Raw genomic sequence first — 15905 nt, 5'->3', positions numbered from 1 at the left:
ATATTTGTTTTACATCATTTCAATCAACATTGAAAATTGCTGCTTTGTGATATAACTACAGCACATGGAGAAAGCGTAGACTTTAATCAATGAGATGCTTATTTTAATTTTATATCAGAGGAAATACATTACGAGAGGAAGGAGGGAAGGAAGGAAGATCCATTTTTCATATAAATTACAAAAGCAAAAGAAGGAATAAAGTAGGGATGTCACGAGCACTAGGGTTGGTCCAGGAGGTTAGTGGACTCCACCACGCCCTGACTCCTGGACCCCACTTGCCAAGCCATGGGGTACTGATGGACCCAGCCGCCAAGCACCCTGGAGCTTGGTGAGTGGCTGGGAATGGCATCAAGGATTCCTCCTTCCTCTGCCTGCTGTCAAGGACGATCAGGGGATAGGAGAGTCCTCAGAGCTCCAAGAACTTTAGCCCTCCCCTCCTTGCAAGGAGGAGAGAGCTAGAGAGCTTGAGCCGTGTGCAGCACCAGGGACTCTGACAGTCAAGCCCATGTGGGCATAAAGCAAAAGGGCTTGACTGCTAGAGTCATTAGCACATGGAGGAGGGTGGCTCATGCAGCTCGGTGTGCAGGGGTGGGGCTAGCAAGGAGGCTCGCCAAGCAGGTCTGGCCACATGAGTGGGGGGGAGGCTCATCGAACTTCCCCGCTCCCCGTATGGAAGGGAGTCCCTCCATCCCTTCCTGTAAGAGATATTGCTGAAGAAGTGTGCCAGCCAGATGATGGACAACTTTAATAGGCATTTAGGGCAGCAGTGAGAAATGTGTGGCCCAGCACATGATCACTGAACAGCAGCCAGGCTGGCAAGGGCTGATGGGAGCTGGCGTTCAAAAACACTGGGGGGGTCATAAGACCCAGTCCCTGATTTAGAAACTTAACCAATTTTGAACTGCCAATAGCGACATCACCTTGCCCCTCTCTGCCACCATTGGAGGACTGGTTTGTGGAGGCAAACCTTTCACTTGACCTCTGCCCAACTGTTGTTACTGCTGCTGTGCATATGAATGGTTAAAATAGTATTTTAAGACTTAGATGTCATCTTTAGTTTTCGTTGTTAGATGCTCTTTCGTATTCAGATCAGGCCTTAGCAAAATAATGTAGCACTTGGGAAGGAAGATGCAGCCCAGTAGCCCAGCACTGGAGGCTAAGATGGAGAAGACCTGCACGGCTACCATGTATTTCCCCTTGGTGCTCAGGTAGGTGGGCACAAAGGACACCCAGACGCTGCAGAAGACCAGCATGCTGAAGGTGATCAGCTTGGCTTCATTGAAGGCCCCAGGCAGCTTCCGGGCTAGGAAAGCCACCATGAAGCAGATGGCAGCCAGGAAGCCCATGTAGCCAAGGGAGATATAAAACATGGCCACAGACCCTTGATTGCATTGCAGGATGATCTCTCGAGGCTGAGAGTGCATGTCAGAGTCAGGAAAGGGTGGAGAGAGTCCTAGCCAGACGGTGCAGATGACAACTTGCACACTGGAACAGGAAATGACAATGGAGTTGGCCAGACTCTTCCCCAGCCATCTCCTCACCCTGTTCCCTGGCTTTGTGGCCAGGAAGGCCAGCACCACAGTCACTGTTTTGGCCAACACAGAAGAGACTGCTACTGAGAAGATGATGCTGAAGGCCAGTTGTCGGAGAAGGCAGGTTCCTTTCCTTGGTTGGCCCATGAACAGGAAGGAGGACAAGAATGAGAGCAAGAGGGAGACGAGTAGAATGTAGGAGAGGTCCCTGTTGTTGGCTTTAACTATTGGAGTTTCTAGATACTTCATGAAGATTCCTAATACACAGCCTGTGGTTGAAGTCAAAAATAGGGTAAAGGAAGACAGGATGATCCCCAAAGTTTCTTCACAGGACAGGAACGTTACATCCTTGAGGATACATTGATCTTGGTCCTTGTTTGAATGCTGATCTTCTGGACATTTGGTGCAAAAGTCTGCATCTGAGAAGAAGAATAAGGAGGAGGAAGAGGAGGAGGAGGAGGAGGAAGGAGGAGGCCTTTTATCCAGCAAGTTCATTAGCATACCAGACCCCCTTTTCCCTTCCTTCATGACCTCTAGGTTTCTGGGAAACCAAACAGGTTTTCCCTGCTGCCTTTTCTATCTCTTCCCCAGGTTTGCCTGACTCTAGGGGAAAGCAACATGTGTTTATGTTTTCAATGTGCTTCAATATGGGTGCATCTTTTTGGTTGTCTGTGTGCTATTGGATGTTAAAGGAGAACCTTGATTTTTTATTGAGTTTTCTACCATTAGTGAGATTAGGGACATACAGATTTTGGAAGATCCATTCCTCCTGCATTTCACAGATTGTCAGCTTCCTTTCATTCTGCTGTCTGGCCATTGGAAGAATTCGATTTTTTCACATTTTGGCGCAAATTCCCAATTGCACAATTTTGCACTTGCATAAATGCACAAATCCCCCTAATGCACAAATCCCCCCCGCCAAATTCAGAAATCCCCCCAGACTGTGCATTTTCATCCTTTGGCCTATGGGGGTAACATGCATTTTCAGTCATGTTTCATTTTATTTTTATGTATTCTTCTACGACTAAATATGCATATAATTCCAGAAAGTAAAAAAAAAAAAAAATGCTCTGCAAGTCTGTGGAATCTCTGGGACTCAGGAAAAAGCTGGTCTGCTGCAAGATCCATAGTCAGATTCATAGACATTCAGACTCGCTTGATTCTGTTGCAGATTTCTCCAACATCGCTAAGCGAGATCTTTGTCTTTTCCTTCCGGGAAAGCATGTAAGGTGATTCATTGTTGACTATATATGTGTGCATGCACGAATGTTAGACTCATAACGAATACAATGGAAACCGTTTAAGACTCCACCATAAATCTATTTCTATGCAGTGATGGTGCCAAATAGATCGCACTTCACAACCATTGCATCTGCTCAGTGTCGCCCGCTGGAATGTTCACACATTCCAGACTGTGCAATTTGATACCACTCGTGGGCAGCTCTTTGACCACTGTGTGAACAGAACACTGGACTAGATGGACCCTTGGTCTGATCCAGCATGGCTCTTCTTATGTCCTGATGTCCTGATGAGATCTTGTTGGTGATGAAGGGCCCTAGAGAACAACAATTTGAGCCCTGAAATGCCCACTGTGATCAACTTGCTGGACATTTCGCAGATCAAGTTGCCTGTACTGGTGCCAGCTTAGATGCCATTGGCTTCACAAGTCAGAGCAGGATGTGACCAGAGTGCCATCCAGTCAGGTTATCCTGGATATCTTCCAGCTTGTACAGCTTGAAGTCTTGGAAAAACTGCTTGGAGCATTGAGCCCCACCACTTGTTCTTTGGACACTCATCTGTCTCGGCCTCGGAAATCAGCCAGAACTGGGCTGGGTACTTGGATCTCAAAGGTGATGAATGCCTCCTTGAAGAAAGGGGTGGACCTTCCTAGCTTGAAGGAAGCAGTGGTGAGACCATTATAGAAGAAACCTAGCTTAGATACAGTTGCTTCTGATCATTACTACCCAGTGTCAAATTTGCCATTCCAGAGCAAGGCGTTGGACCATATGGTGGCTTCCCAACTCCAAGTCATGTTGGAGGATGCTGACTATTTGGATCCATTACAGTTAGAATGGATCTGGTTTGGGGACAAAAACAGCTTTGGTCTCCTTAGTAGATGGACTTATGCCAGGGAATGGATGGGGCAGAACCCACCCTGTAGGTTCTCCTGGACCTCTCGGTGACTTTCAACAACTTCAACCCTGCTATCCTTCTGGATTGTTAATCTGGGTTGAGCATATTGTTACAGTGGTCCTGCTTGTTCCTGGAAGAACAGTCTCAGAAGGTGGCACTTGGGAACTTCTGCTCCTCTCACCCATGGACATTGACCTCTGGAGTGCCACAGGTTCCATCTTGTCTCCTATGTTTTTCAACATCTACATGGCATAGCTAAAGGAAATCATTTGGAGGTTTGAAGTGCCCCCAGTATGCAGATGATGTTCAGCTATTGCTACCATTTCCATCGACAGATTGTAGGGAGGCTGTTGGACTCTTGAACCAGTGTCTGGAGGTGATTTTGATAGGGATGAGGCAAACCTGTGGAAGTACTCTTGGCAGGGTAACTGAGAGCCCTGCTGGATCAGACCCAGGATCCATCTAGTCCAGCATTCTCTTCACACAGTGGCCAACCAGCTGCCAACAGGAAACCCACAAGCATAACATGAGTGCAACAGTACCCCCTGCCCATGTTCCCCATCAATACCTCATAGCCATCAGGATTAGTGGCCTTAGATAGCTTGATCCTCCATGAATTGATAACAGCAGCCCAGTGACAGGTTCTTCCAAGTACATCCCTTGAGAATCAAACTTTCTCCTCCACCATACATCCCTCAAAGTATTTTTTTTCTGAGATCCTTCATGAAGCTCATTTCTATATCTTTGATTTACACCGGTAAGAAATTATTTGTATTTCCAAACGTAAAAACAACTCACCCACTCCTCCTAAGAGAAAACATGGCAGTGAATTTTTGCAACTTTCCCCAAAGGGTTTCTTTTTCATCTTGAACCCCGTACCTTTCTGAGTGGAGATGGTACCTTCTGCACATGGAGCACAAATGTAGCAGCAAACTGGCTTTCCTTCCTGAATCACCTTGACGTAACCAGGGAAGCAGCTTTTGGTGCACCTTGATTGAGGCAGGGTCTGCCCATAAAAACAAGGAACATCAAGGACAAGGAGTTAGTCATGTATTTGGAAGCTCTGGGTCTGAGTCAGTGACTTGGATGGGACCAATTCTGTCCCCTACTTCCACTTCCAGGCCTTGTTTCACCATCAAATGGATTTAACCTTCTGATGCTCAGTAGTTTTTATTTTTATTTATTTATTTATTTCTATACCACCCAATAGCCGAAGCTCTCTAGTTTGCATGAGAGATGTGTCAGGGGTGCGTTTTTCTTTGGTTTTTCTCTCTGTAATGGCAGGTCTAGGAGCAAAGGGGTTATACCAAAGGAGGGCAAAAGGCAGATCTGAATCTACTGATAAATCCCATGGTGTTTTGTCAATACATCGCCTAGAATGTCCAAATCTCAATTGTTTAAAAATAGCAACAACATGATGACACATACAGACCTGAGATGCCCTAAATTATACTGCTGACATTTTTCTAAAAAAAAAAAAGGAGTTTCAGGGTAACCAGGAGTGGGGATTTGTGTGGAAAGCCTGTGAGTTCTCTTCAGTTCTGGTACTCAAAACAAATTCGTACAAGCAGGACAGGAGGACAACAGCACACTCCAGCCCATGTTCCCCAGCCACTGATGTATATAGGCATACTGTCTCTGGTACTGGAGGTAGCACACGGCCATCAGGACAAGTAGCCTCTGAGTGCCTTCTCTTCCGGGAATTTGTCCAACTCCCTTTTAAAGCCATCCAAAATGGTGGCCATCACTACATCTTGTGGTAGTGAATTCCATAGTATAATTCTGGGCTGTGTGAAGAAACCCTTCCTTTTATCTGTCCGGAATCCCCCACCAATGAGCTTCATGGGATGGCCCCTTTGGGTTCTACTGTTATGAGAGGGGAAGAGAAACGTTTATCGGTGTATAATAAGAAAGAAGCAAGGGGGCTCCTTGATTCCGTGATTTGTGAGCTTCCTGGCGACAAATGACAGAACACAAATGCGAACCGAGGACAATGTACAGATGCCTGCATACCCCACCCAGCATGAGCATTTCATGAAAGCCTCCCCCCCCCCCGTGAAGGCCAGTCCATGTTCAAGCCATCCTGCTTTTCACAGGGGTGGTCCTGCAGGAGCACGACATTTCTCTGGGTATTGCTTTGTAGGTTGCTTCTGTTTTCCAAGCAACACCTGAGCATTGGGCCTGGGAATCCACATAAGAACATGAGAAGAGCCATGCTGGATCAGACCAAGGGTCCATCTAGTCCAGCATTCTGTTCATACAGTAGCCAATCTCTACCATGGGGGAGGGGGGATGACAGAGCTCAGTGGCACAGTGCATACTTTGCTAGAAGGAGCTCAGTGCTGAGAAAAGGCCCCTTTGGGGAGGTGTTGGAAAGCTGCACCCAGTTGGGCTGGGCCAAATTGGCCTAGATGGATTACTTGACCATTTCAACATAAACCAGACTACAATTCCCATCACCCCCAGCCTGCACAGCCACTCACTGCCTGGTGGGGAAGGCTGACAGAAGCCATGGACAACAACCAACAATATATTAGAGCTCAAAAGATCTTGAAAGGTATAACCAAGGAACTCGTTGTTTTCCTCACCAGGCTAAGCCAACCTGCGGCATCCTCAGGGATGATTAACTTATGGTCTGGGGATGCCTGTCTCTCCAGACTCCCAACTGTCACTGAAATGACTGAGTTATTTGGCCACACTTGCCAGTTCAAAATATCAAAGTTGGCTGTCAGTTCCCCGTCGCCATCCGCAAACACACCGTCCATGGACGCATTGGAAAGCCAAATGTTTCTCAGAAAAGGGTGAAGCTAGAATGACAGAGAGAAGCAGAGGTTACGTTGGTTATGTCAGCACCGTTATTTTGAGATCTAGCATCCCATGATTCAGGATCAGAGCTTGTGCTTTCAATAGTTGTCATGGCTGTTTAATTTTCACTAGCATACAGAATTCTTTTAACCTGCTGTCCACTCCTAGAATCATAGGATTATAGAATAGTTGGGTTGGAAGGGGCCTACAAGACCATCGAGTCCAACCACCTGCTCAGTGCAGGAATCCAAGTCAAAGCATCCCTGACAGATGGCTGCCCAGCCTCATCTTGAATGCCTTCAGGGTGGGAGAGCCCACTACCTCCATGGGTAATTGGTTCCATTGTGATATTGCTCTAACAGTCAGGAAGTGTTTCCTGATGTTCAGCTGGAATCTGGCTTCCTGTCACTTGAGCCCAGTATTCCATGTCCGGCATTCTGGGATGATTGAGAAGTGATCCAGGCCTTCCTCTCCTGAGTCCCTTCTTTCTGCTTTGGTATTTTGCGAAAGGCTACCGTTCAGGTCGTTAGAACAGCCTGAGCCAAATGGGTGCTCCCCAGATGGGTTAGAGTTATGATTCCCTTAATCCCCAGCTAGGACAGCCATTGCCCATGCTAGCAAGAGATCATGGAGATTATAGACTTAACACAGCTGAGAAAGGCAGCATTAGATAATTTACGTATAAGTAAAAATTCCCCTCAATGCACCACCCCTTTTGCAAGCAGTGGGCTAGGGGAATTTGGGCTGATGGGGGGATGGGTTGGGTCTATATCCATAGGATAGTGTGCCGAAAATAGTGTTAGTTTCTGGAGCCCCTAGTGGAAAACGGTGGCCAAACTCCCCTGCCCCAAAAGCAGTATACAGCAACACGGAGTGTTGGTCCTAGGAGCTCTGGAAATAGGAACTGGCAGAAACCACTGGGAGAAAGTCCAATGAGTTTTGCCCCCACCCTGACTTTGAACTCACTTGCCCTTAACACTCAAGGGGGAGTGCAAGCTTTTATTTTTACTTTCCCCCCAGTTTGAGCCCAAAGGCTCAGCACTACCAGAGAGATCAATTTCATTTTGCACCCTAAGAATTCTGGAAGCTGGAATTGGTCCTGCCATAAAGGAAACTCAGGCAAGTTACTTTGGTTGGTAGATTGAGGCACTGCTGATGAGAAGCAGACAAAATATTTACATTGTGTAAATAAAAAGCAGGGGTATTCCATTTTCCACCACAGGCATCAGATCATTATAGGAAATTTAACTCTGTCTTCATTGGCTTGCATTGATGGACTGAAACCAACCATCTGGGACAGAACACCATTCTGACATCCAACCTGTATCAGGACACCATAGGCCCCCACAAGACCCCACCCCTGCTTCTGCCACCACCTAAGGGAACTCTTATGTTGATGCAGTGGAGTTTAGAGACACAAAGGAGCCAGTTTCAGTGATAAGAAGAGATCCACCTCGCTTAATGGAGGTGGGTCTCAGAGCTATTTACAGAGATTCTGCAAGACCTCAAGGAGTGGTCCTGAAAAAGGAGCCTCAGGAACCAACGTTGCATTTCACTAGGGATGTACGAAAGTCACTTACCTTTTCGCAGGGGCGCTTCGCTTCTCCCCCCGAAGTTCAGGTGAGGGGGAGGAGGCATCCCGCCTCGCCCGGCCGAAATTCAGGCCGGGGAGAAGCTCCCCGTCTCCCGTAGTCTACATAAATCTTTATGTAGACTACCGGGACCAAATAAGGAACACAAATGGCGGTGCCCATAGGGCGCCGCCATTTGCATACATGCTTTTTTTTTTTCAAAGTCACCCGTGATAGGCTACGTAACGATTTACGTAGCCTATCACGGCTGACTTTGGAAATCTAGCCATGATAGGCTACGTTAATCGTTACGTAGCCTATCACGGGGAGGTTGGGGTTTTTTTTAGACTTTGTAATGGCGGCGGTGGCAGCCGGTCGGAAGACCGGCTGCCACTCCCGCCCCCGACGAAAGGCCGACGAACCGCCGCCGGGACCCGCTGCCGGGAGGGACATTCGCCAAAGTTAAGTCCCATCCCGGGGGGTGGCGGGGGGGTGGCGGAGAATTTCACCACCGATTTCGGGGGGCTGAATGCGTTGGCGCTCGGCCCCCCAAAGATTCGGGGAGAAATTCTCCGCCATCCCTATATTTCACCAGGCCACTGTTCTTGACATCTTCTCAGAGTTTGATTCAGGAAATAATGACTTTGTAATTGAGACATGCCATAATTTTCAGTAGCTATATCTGCCATGGAAATGGAATACCTGCCATGGTTGTAGCCTTTGAAAATCCAACCTGGGTCCACCCACCATCACCCTCTGCTTGGATCTGGAGAAGAATGCAGTATGCAAGACACGTGCCATGGCCTGGACACTTCTGTAAACATTGTAGTTCTCTCGAGACAGACTCGGTTCAAGCACATCCAGGGGAAAAGTCTTTTTCTGTTCACATTTTTCCCGGCCTTTCACCGACAAAGCATGCTTTGAATATGAACAGTGAAAGGCTTCCTTCCAGTAATTCAGGATGTCATGGTGATGGAAATCATGATGTTTTGGCCTATAGACTGTCTGGATTGAGAAGGAAAAGAACCAGTGGATGTGCTGGAAATATAACCTACTGCTGGACAATGCCGAAGTGATGTCCCACAAAGCAGTTGTAATCCAGACTTTGCCTTCAGTGGGTTCTACCAAGTCTGCCAGTATTTGGGTTAGAAGGAATATGCCATTATACAAAGAGCGAGTCTCTGCATAGTAAACAAATACCTTGACTTGTCTCCATATGAGGGCAGAACCAATGATAATGTCCATTTGATATTGAATTAGTTCTGGAATTCTTTGTGAGATGGCAACACAGATGCCATGCTTGGTGAGCAAAGGTGTCAGCATCTGCATGAATCTTTCTCCGTTGTCATTCTCTGGAGCAAAGAGACCAATCCAATCCCATCTGAAATGCAGGAGCAGTTTGACCATCCCCTGGTACAGGTATTTGTCTTTTGGGACCATCCGGTAGAAAAAAGGGAACTGGGTTTTATCCTTAAGATCATGGGAGACAAAACTGTAACTAACCTAGGAAGAATGAAAGAGATTAAAGTTTTGTTTTTCAAGGCAAAGCTCAGAAATCTGTTATCCTAAAGTTCTTAACAAGTAGCAAAAAGCTTGTCAATAGGGCTGGACACAGCTTTGGTCGGAATCCCAAATCTCAATGCCAATCGGGGTGCTTCGAGGCGGGGGAGGGGCTTTGCTGAACTCCAAAGCGGGTCAGAAAAGCACAGAGGTGCCCCGGTGCACCTCAGAGATTCGGAGATCTCGTGAATCCATTCTGAAGCCCAGACAGCCTGTCTCTAAAATGTATCAACTTGGGAAAGATCAGGGAGAGGGAGAGGAGGAGGAGAAGGGAGGGGGAAAATGGTGAGCCTTGTCGAATGGCCACTCTAGTTGCCCAGTTAGGGCTGACCATAAACCAGCAGTCTCCATTCAGTGACAGTGGTGGAGGGGGTGGGGGTGGGAATGCTGTACATAGCAGGAGATGAGTGTGATTTCATTTCACTGTGAGAGGGAGTTGGTAGGAGAGAGAGAGTTGGCTGGCTAGACCTGTGTGGAGTTTGTCTTCCCACCCTTCCCACCCAGCCCTTCTCAGTTCAACTATTCCTCTTAGTCGTCCCTTTCTTTATTTTCTACTAGATCCATCATTTATTTTTTCAAAAAATACACAAATAAGGCTACTTTAGTTTCCTTGCCTTGTTCTTTGGCTCCCCCTCCTCCCGCCCACCGCTGCCCTTATCGGTTCGTGTATTCCTTCCCCTTCCAATTCAAGTCCTATCATTCTTAAAACAACAACAACTACTACCTTTTTCTCTTCAGTTAGGCTTTAAAGTGTCTCCCCCTCCCCCCTTAGCTTATAGGTCATTTTTTCTTTCTGTATCTCCTTTCCTTTTGCTCACGTGTGCTGTGCGTGCTGTGCGTGCTGCGCATATTGTGTGTGTGTGCAAAGCACTACACGTGAGTCTATACAGTAGAATGTATATGTCTAGGGCAAAGCACCATACACGTACATCATACAACATATAATATATAGTTTGCCAAGCACTACACACACGTTTGTTTACTGTGGTGCAAAGTGACCCCAATATGAGGCATCTAAGGGGTTTTGGCATGGACAAAGGTGGGTGAAGTGCTGGCAGGACCAGCAGAACCATTAGTGAGTCCTGGTTTAGGACTGACCTGTTTTCGCAGGTAAGGTGTATTCCATTCAGCCAAAGAGATCCTAGGTCATCCAGTACGAAGCTGAATAGGGAAGTACTAGGAGAGAAGGGTTATTTCGCCCTTCAAAAAAACCTACACCAGGGATGAGAGATAGCGACCTCCTCTGAATCCCCCCTTAAAAACCTATCTTTTCTTTTTATCCCCTTATTTATTTATCCCCTTTGGTTTGAGTTTCTGAGAACAATGCATTTTAGCTGTGTCTAGCACAAAAAATATTGAGCTGAACTGGATAAGGTATATCAGATGGGGACTTAGAGAGGCCCAGATGTTAAGCACTACTGTGGAACCAGTGAAAAGTTACAGCTCTTTGCTTTGAGAGTTTTTGTTGAAAACAGCAAAATGTACCTGTGCCTAGCATCAACTTGCGAAAGATCAGGGAAAGGGAGAGGAGGAGGAGGAGGGAGGGGGCACCTCCACAAAGTGTTAGCATAACACGAAGTATTAGCATAACAGCGCTAAATAGAAGAGCTTATGCACGCATAAATTCAAACACAGGCTGGAGTGCTGGGCAGAAAACAACAGAATGACATTTAATAGGGATCAATGCCAAGTTCTGCACCAAGGAAAAAGAAACCAAATGCACAGTTACAAGAGGTGGGATATGTGGCTCAACAACACTGCAAGCGAGAAGGACCTTGGAATTGATGTAGATCACAAGCTGAATATGAGCCAACCATGTGATGTGGATGCAAAAAAGACAAATGCTATTTTGGGCTGCATTAATAGAAGCCTAGCTTCCAAATCCCGGGAAGTACTAGTTCCCCTCTACTCAGTGCTGGTTAGGCCTCATCTGGAGTACTGTGTCCAGTTCTGGGTACTGTACTTTAAGATGCAGACAAGCTGGAGAGGGTTCAGAGGAGGGCAGCAAAGATGATCAGGGGACTGGAAACAAAGCCCTATGAGGAGAGACTGAAAGAACTGGGCATGTTTAGCCTGGAGAAGAGAAGACTGAGGGGAGATAGGATAGCGCTCTTCAAGTACTTGAAAGGTTGTCACAGAGGGGAAGGCCAGGATCTCCTCTCGATCATCCCAGAGTGCAGGACACAGAATAATGGGCTCAAGTGACAAGAAGCCAGATTCTGGCTGAACATCAGGAGAAACGTCCTGACTGTTAGAGCAATACGACAATGGAACCAATGACCTAGGGAGGTGGTGGGCTCTCCCACGCTGGAGGCATTCAAGACAAGGCTGGACAGCCATCTGTCGTGGATGCTCTGACTTGGATTCCTGCACTGAGCTGGGGGTTCGACTCAATGGTCTTGTAGGCCCCTTCCAACCCTACTATTCTATGAGTCTATGATTCTAAGGCTTCTAAGCAGAGTCGAGTACATTTCCTAGTTCCCAGTGATAATCACTATCAAGTTTACTAGGTTGTTTCCACAGGTAACACGTTAAGGAAAGCTGATTCCAAAGGATATCTTCCACTTATAGCCTTCCTTATAGTCCAGCTCTCACAGCCATACATTACTACTGGGAAAACCATAGCTTTGATTAGATGGACCTTTGTCGGCAAGGTGATGTCTCTGCTTCTTACTCTGCTGTCTAGGTTTGCCATAGCTTTCCTCCCAAGGAGCAAGCGTCTTTTAATTTCATGGCTGCAGTCACCATCTGCGGTGATCTTGGAGCCCAAGAAAGTAAAATCTGTCACTGCTTCCATTTCTTCCCCTTCTATATGCCAGGAGGTGATGGGGCCAGATGCCATGATCTTCGTTTTTTTAATGTTGAGTTTCAAACCAGCTTTTGCACTCTCCTCTTTCACCCTCAACAAGAGGCTCTTGAGATCCTCTTCACTTTCTGCCATTAGGGTGGTATCGTCTGCATATCGGAGGTTGTTGATAATTCCCCTGGCAATCTTAATTCCGACCTGTGATTCAACCAACCCAGCGTTTCTCATGATGTACTCTGCATATCAGTTAAATAAGCAGGGTGACAATATGCAGCCTTGTCGTACTCCTTTCCCAATTTTGAACCACTCGGTTGTTCCATGTCTGGTTCTTACTGTTGCTTCTTGACCCTCGTACAGGTTTCTCAGGAGACAGGTAAGGTGGTCTGGTACTCCCATCACTTTCAGAATTTGCCACAGTTTGTTGTGATCCACACAATCAAAGGCTTTAGCGTAGTCAATGAAGCAGAAATAGATGTTTTTTCTGGAATTCTCTTGCTTTCTCCATGATCCAGCGAACGTTGGCGATTTGATCTCTAGTTCCTCTGCCTCTTCTAAACCCAGCTTGTACTTCCGGTAGTTCTCAGTTCGCATACTGCTGAAGCCTAGCTTGTAGGATTTTGAGCATCACCTTGCTGGCATGTGAAATGAGCGCAATTGTGCGGTAGTTTGAACACTCTTTGGCATTGCCTTCTTTGGAATTGGAATGTAAACTGACCTTTTCCAGTCTTGCAGCCACTGCTGAGTGTTCCAAATTTGTTGGCATATTGAATGCAGCACTTTAATAGCATCATCTTTTAGGATTTTAAATAGCTCAGCTGGAATACTGTCATCTCCGCTAGCTTTGTTGTTACTAATGCTTCCTAAGGCCCACTTGACTTCACTCTCTAGGATGTCTGGCTCAAGTTCAGTGACTGCACTATCATGGCTATCAGGGATGTCGATGTTCAATCTTGCCATCTCATGTTTGACCACCTCCAGCTTACCTTGATTCATTGATCTGACATTCCAGGTTCCTAAACAATATTGTTCTTTACAGCATCGGATTTTCTTTTCACCATCAGACACATCGACAGCTGTGTGTCCTTTCGGCTTTGGCCCAGCCGCTTCACTCTTTCTGGCGCTCCTTGGAAATACCCTCTGCTCTTCCCCAGTAGTATATTGGACACCTTCCGACTTGAGGGGCTCATCTTCTGGCATCATATCTTTTAGCCTTGTGATACATTCCATGGGGTATTCTTGGCAAGAATACTGGAGTGGGTTGCCATTTCCTTCTCCAGTGGACCACATTTTGTCAGAACTCTCCACCATGACCTGTCCATCTTGGGTGGCCCTACATGGCATAGCTTATGGCTTCACTGAGTTACGCAAGCCCCTTCACCACAACAAGGCAGTGATCCATGAAGGAAATGGTACTATTATTATTTAATAGAATGATGCTCAAAGGTGACATAGAATTAGAGACAAACAGTCACTTTCTCCCCAGACAGATGAAGGCCTTTTAAAGAAAAGAGCATATAGCCTGCACTAGAGATTTCAGAGAATTTCGCCACAAATCTCGGGCCAAAATCGGTGGCTCAACGGTCTGCCCCCCCCCCCCCCCCCGGGACGGGACTTACCTTGGGCAAATCTCCCTGCCGGCGGTCTTCCGACCGGCTGCCGCTGCCATTTCCAGGAAAAAAAAATAGTGATAGGCTACGTAAAGATTTACGTAGCCTATCATGGCTAGATTTTTAAAAAACCAAAAAAACACGCGTACGCAAATGGCGGCGCCCACGTGCCGCCATTTATACACTACGCTATTTGCGTTCCCCTTACTTTTGCCGTAGTCTACGTAAATGTTTACATAGACTAGACGTGCCAACTTGTGTATGCGCGGTTGTTGTTGTTTTTTTAACTCAGCCATGATAGGCTTCGTAAAGATTTACGTAGCCTATCATGGCTGACTGCAGGGATGGAAACGGCGGCGGCTACGGCCGCCACCCTTTTGCACTCCCGGCCAGCCAGGATTCGCGGTGGGAGGGACGGGGAGCCTCCCTCCTGGCCAGAATTTTGGGGGTGATGGACGGGGTGCCTCCCCCCTGGCCAGAATTTCAGGGGGGAGGGACGGAGCGCTTCCCCCCCACCGCGAATCAAATTTCGTAAAAGGTAAGTGACTTTCATACATCCCTAGACTGCACCCCCTCCATTCCTACCTGTGGGATTTTGTAAATGTTCAACATGGTGGAAATATGGATGGAGATTTTGGAATCTGCACCTTCTAGAACGGCCAGCAGCTCCTTCCGTCTTCCACAACTGTAGTTCGGAATGTTCTTCTGCCCCGGAGACAGCAGATCAAGCATGGCGTCATAGGTGATCCTTTCATTGTAATAGTTCTCGTAGATGTTGTAGCCCAGGGTGATGTTGGGTAAGAGGCTGGGATTCAGATTGATCTCGTGGATGGCAAAATAGAACGCCAAGTCATGGGAATAAATTATGTCTACTCGTCTGCAGCAAAACATATGGGCCACATTGTCATCCTCTGTTTAGTAAAGAACGTGAGATTCCTGACACTGTAACTTGGAAGGGCATATCTAGGAAATGCAAAGTTCTCGAGCTTCTTCTTAGAACTCATGCTAGGTCAGATCCAGGAGCTTAATAGCTGAGACTCATGGACATGCTTCCCTTCTTACTCTGAGCTTAGCTTAGTTATAGCCCTCACCGTACCTGGGGGCCTGGAGCGAATGGATTCTCCCAGCAACAAGATATTGACGCTATCCCTGTTGTGGCGCAGGATATTTTGAGGTGGCTTAGTCTTGAATGGGCAATTAAGAACCATTTGCTTTACAAAGGACCTGCTTCTGGTGGACATCAGAACTAGCTGGTTGACTTTGAGATAAACCTTTTCCCCTGATTCTGAAAAAAGAAAAATCCCAAGTGGTGGTCTTAATGCTGTTTTGGAGCAAGCTGCCTCCCTCTCTTTCCCTTTCTCATGCAGTCCTACTCCTCCATAGCACTGGGGGTGGAGTGGCTCGTAAACCGCCCCCCACCTCTCTATCTGCTTCTCTGTACCTCCCATGCCCGTGTCTGAATGAAGCAGTGAGCCTGTGTATCTCCCCTACTGCTGTGTGTGATTTCGAGTGAGTTTCTGCATGAGTTTCTATGTTTCCTGTGACTCTACCTGTTGTTAGAGGGGAAGTGATAAAAGAAGCCTGGATTTGTACGGTGACTGTAGCCATGAAATTAAAAGACGCTTGCTCCTTGGGAGGAAAGCTATGGCAAACCTAGACAGCAGAGTAAGAAGCAGAGACATCACCTTGCCGACAAAGGTCCGTCTAATCAAAGCTATGCTTTTCCCAGTAGTAATGTATGGCTGTGAGAGCTGGACTATAAGGAAGGCTGAGCGGCGAAGAATGGATGCTTTCGAACTGTCGTGCTGGAGAAGACTCTGACGAGTCCCCTGGACTGCAACGAGGTCAAATCAGTCCATCCTAAAGGAAACCAACCCTGACTGCTCATTGG

At 47.0% G+C, this 15905-nt stretch overlaps 2 protein-coding genes across 2 annotated transcripts in view; both read right to left on the bottom strand.

Annotated features, from left to right (window-relative positions):
* Positions 1–64: 64 nt before the first annotated feature.
* Positions 65–8186, bottom strand: LOC146356573 (vomeronasal type-2 receptor 26-like). The gene is made up of 4 exons (XM_084841211.1): positions 8051–8186; positions 6254–6472; positions 4545–4671; positions 65–1945 (listed from the first exon to the last, which is right to left on the bottom strand). The coding sequence occupies exons 2-4, from the start codon at positions 6428–6430 to the stop codon at positions 1041–1043; spliced, it is 1209 nt and encodes a 402-aa protein (XP_084697337.1). The 5' UTR covers positions 6431–6472; positions 8051–8186; the 3' UTR covers positions 65–1040.
* LOC146356572 (vomeronasal type-2 receptor 26-like) overlaps positions 6457–15905 on the bottom strand; it is a 19380-nt gene continuing 9931 nt past the window's right edge. Inside the window, exons 4-7 of the mRNA XM_084830192.1 lie at positions 15456–15564; positions 14600–14891; positions 8775–9544; positions 6457–6472 (exon numbers count right to left, since the gene is read on the bottom strand). Of these exons, the coding sequence (XP_084686318.1) occupies positions 6457–6472; positions 8775–9544; positions 14600–14891; positions 15456–15564 (1187 nt within the window). The remainder of the gene's footprint in view (positions 6473–8774; positions 9545–14599; positions 14892–15455; positions 15565–15905) is intronic.

Source organism: Heloderma suspectum, chromosome 2 (genome assembly GCF_057233095.1).
Source record: "Heloderma suspectum isolate Gila_16-S chromosome 2, 16-S_ref, whole genome shotgun sequence".
Taxonomy (NCBI): domain Eukaryota; kingdom Metazoa; phylum Chordata; class Lepidosauria; order Squamata; family Helodermatidae; genus Heloderma; species Heloderma suspectum.
Note: the sequence above shows the minus strand (reverse complement) of the source record. Positions and strands in the feature narration are given on the sequence as shown.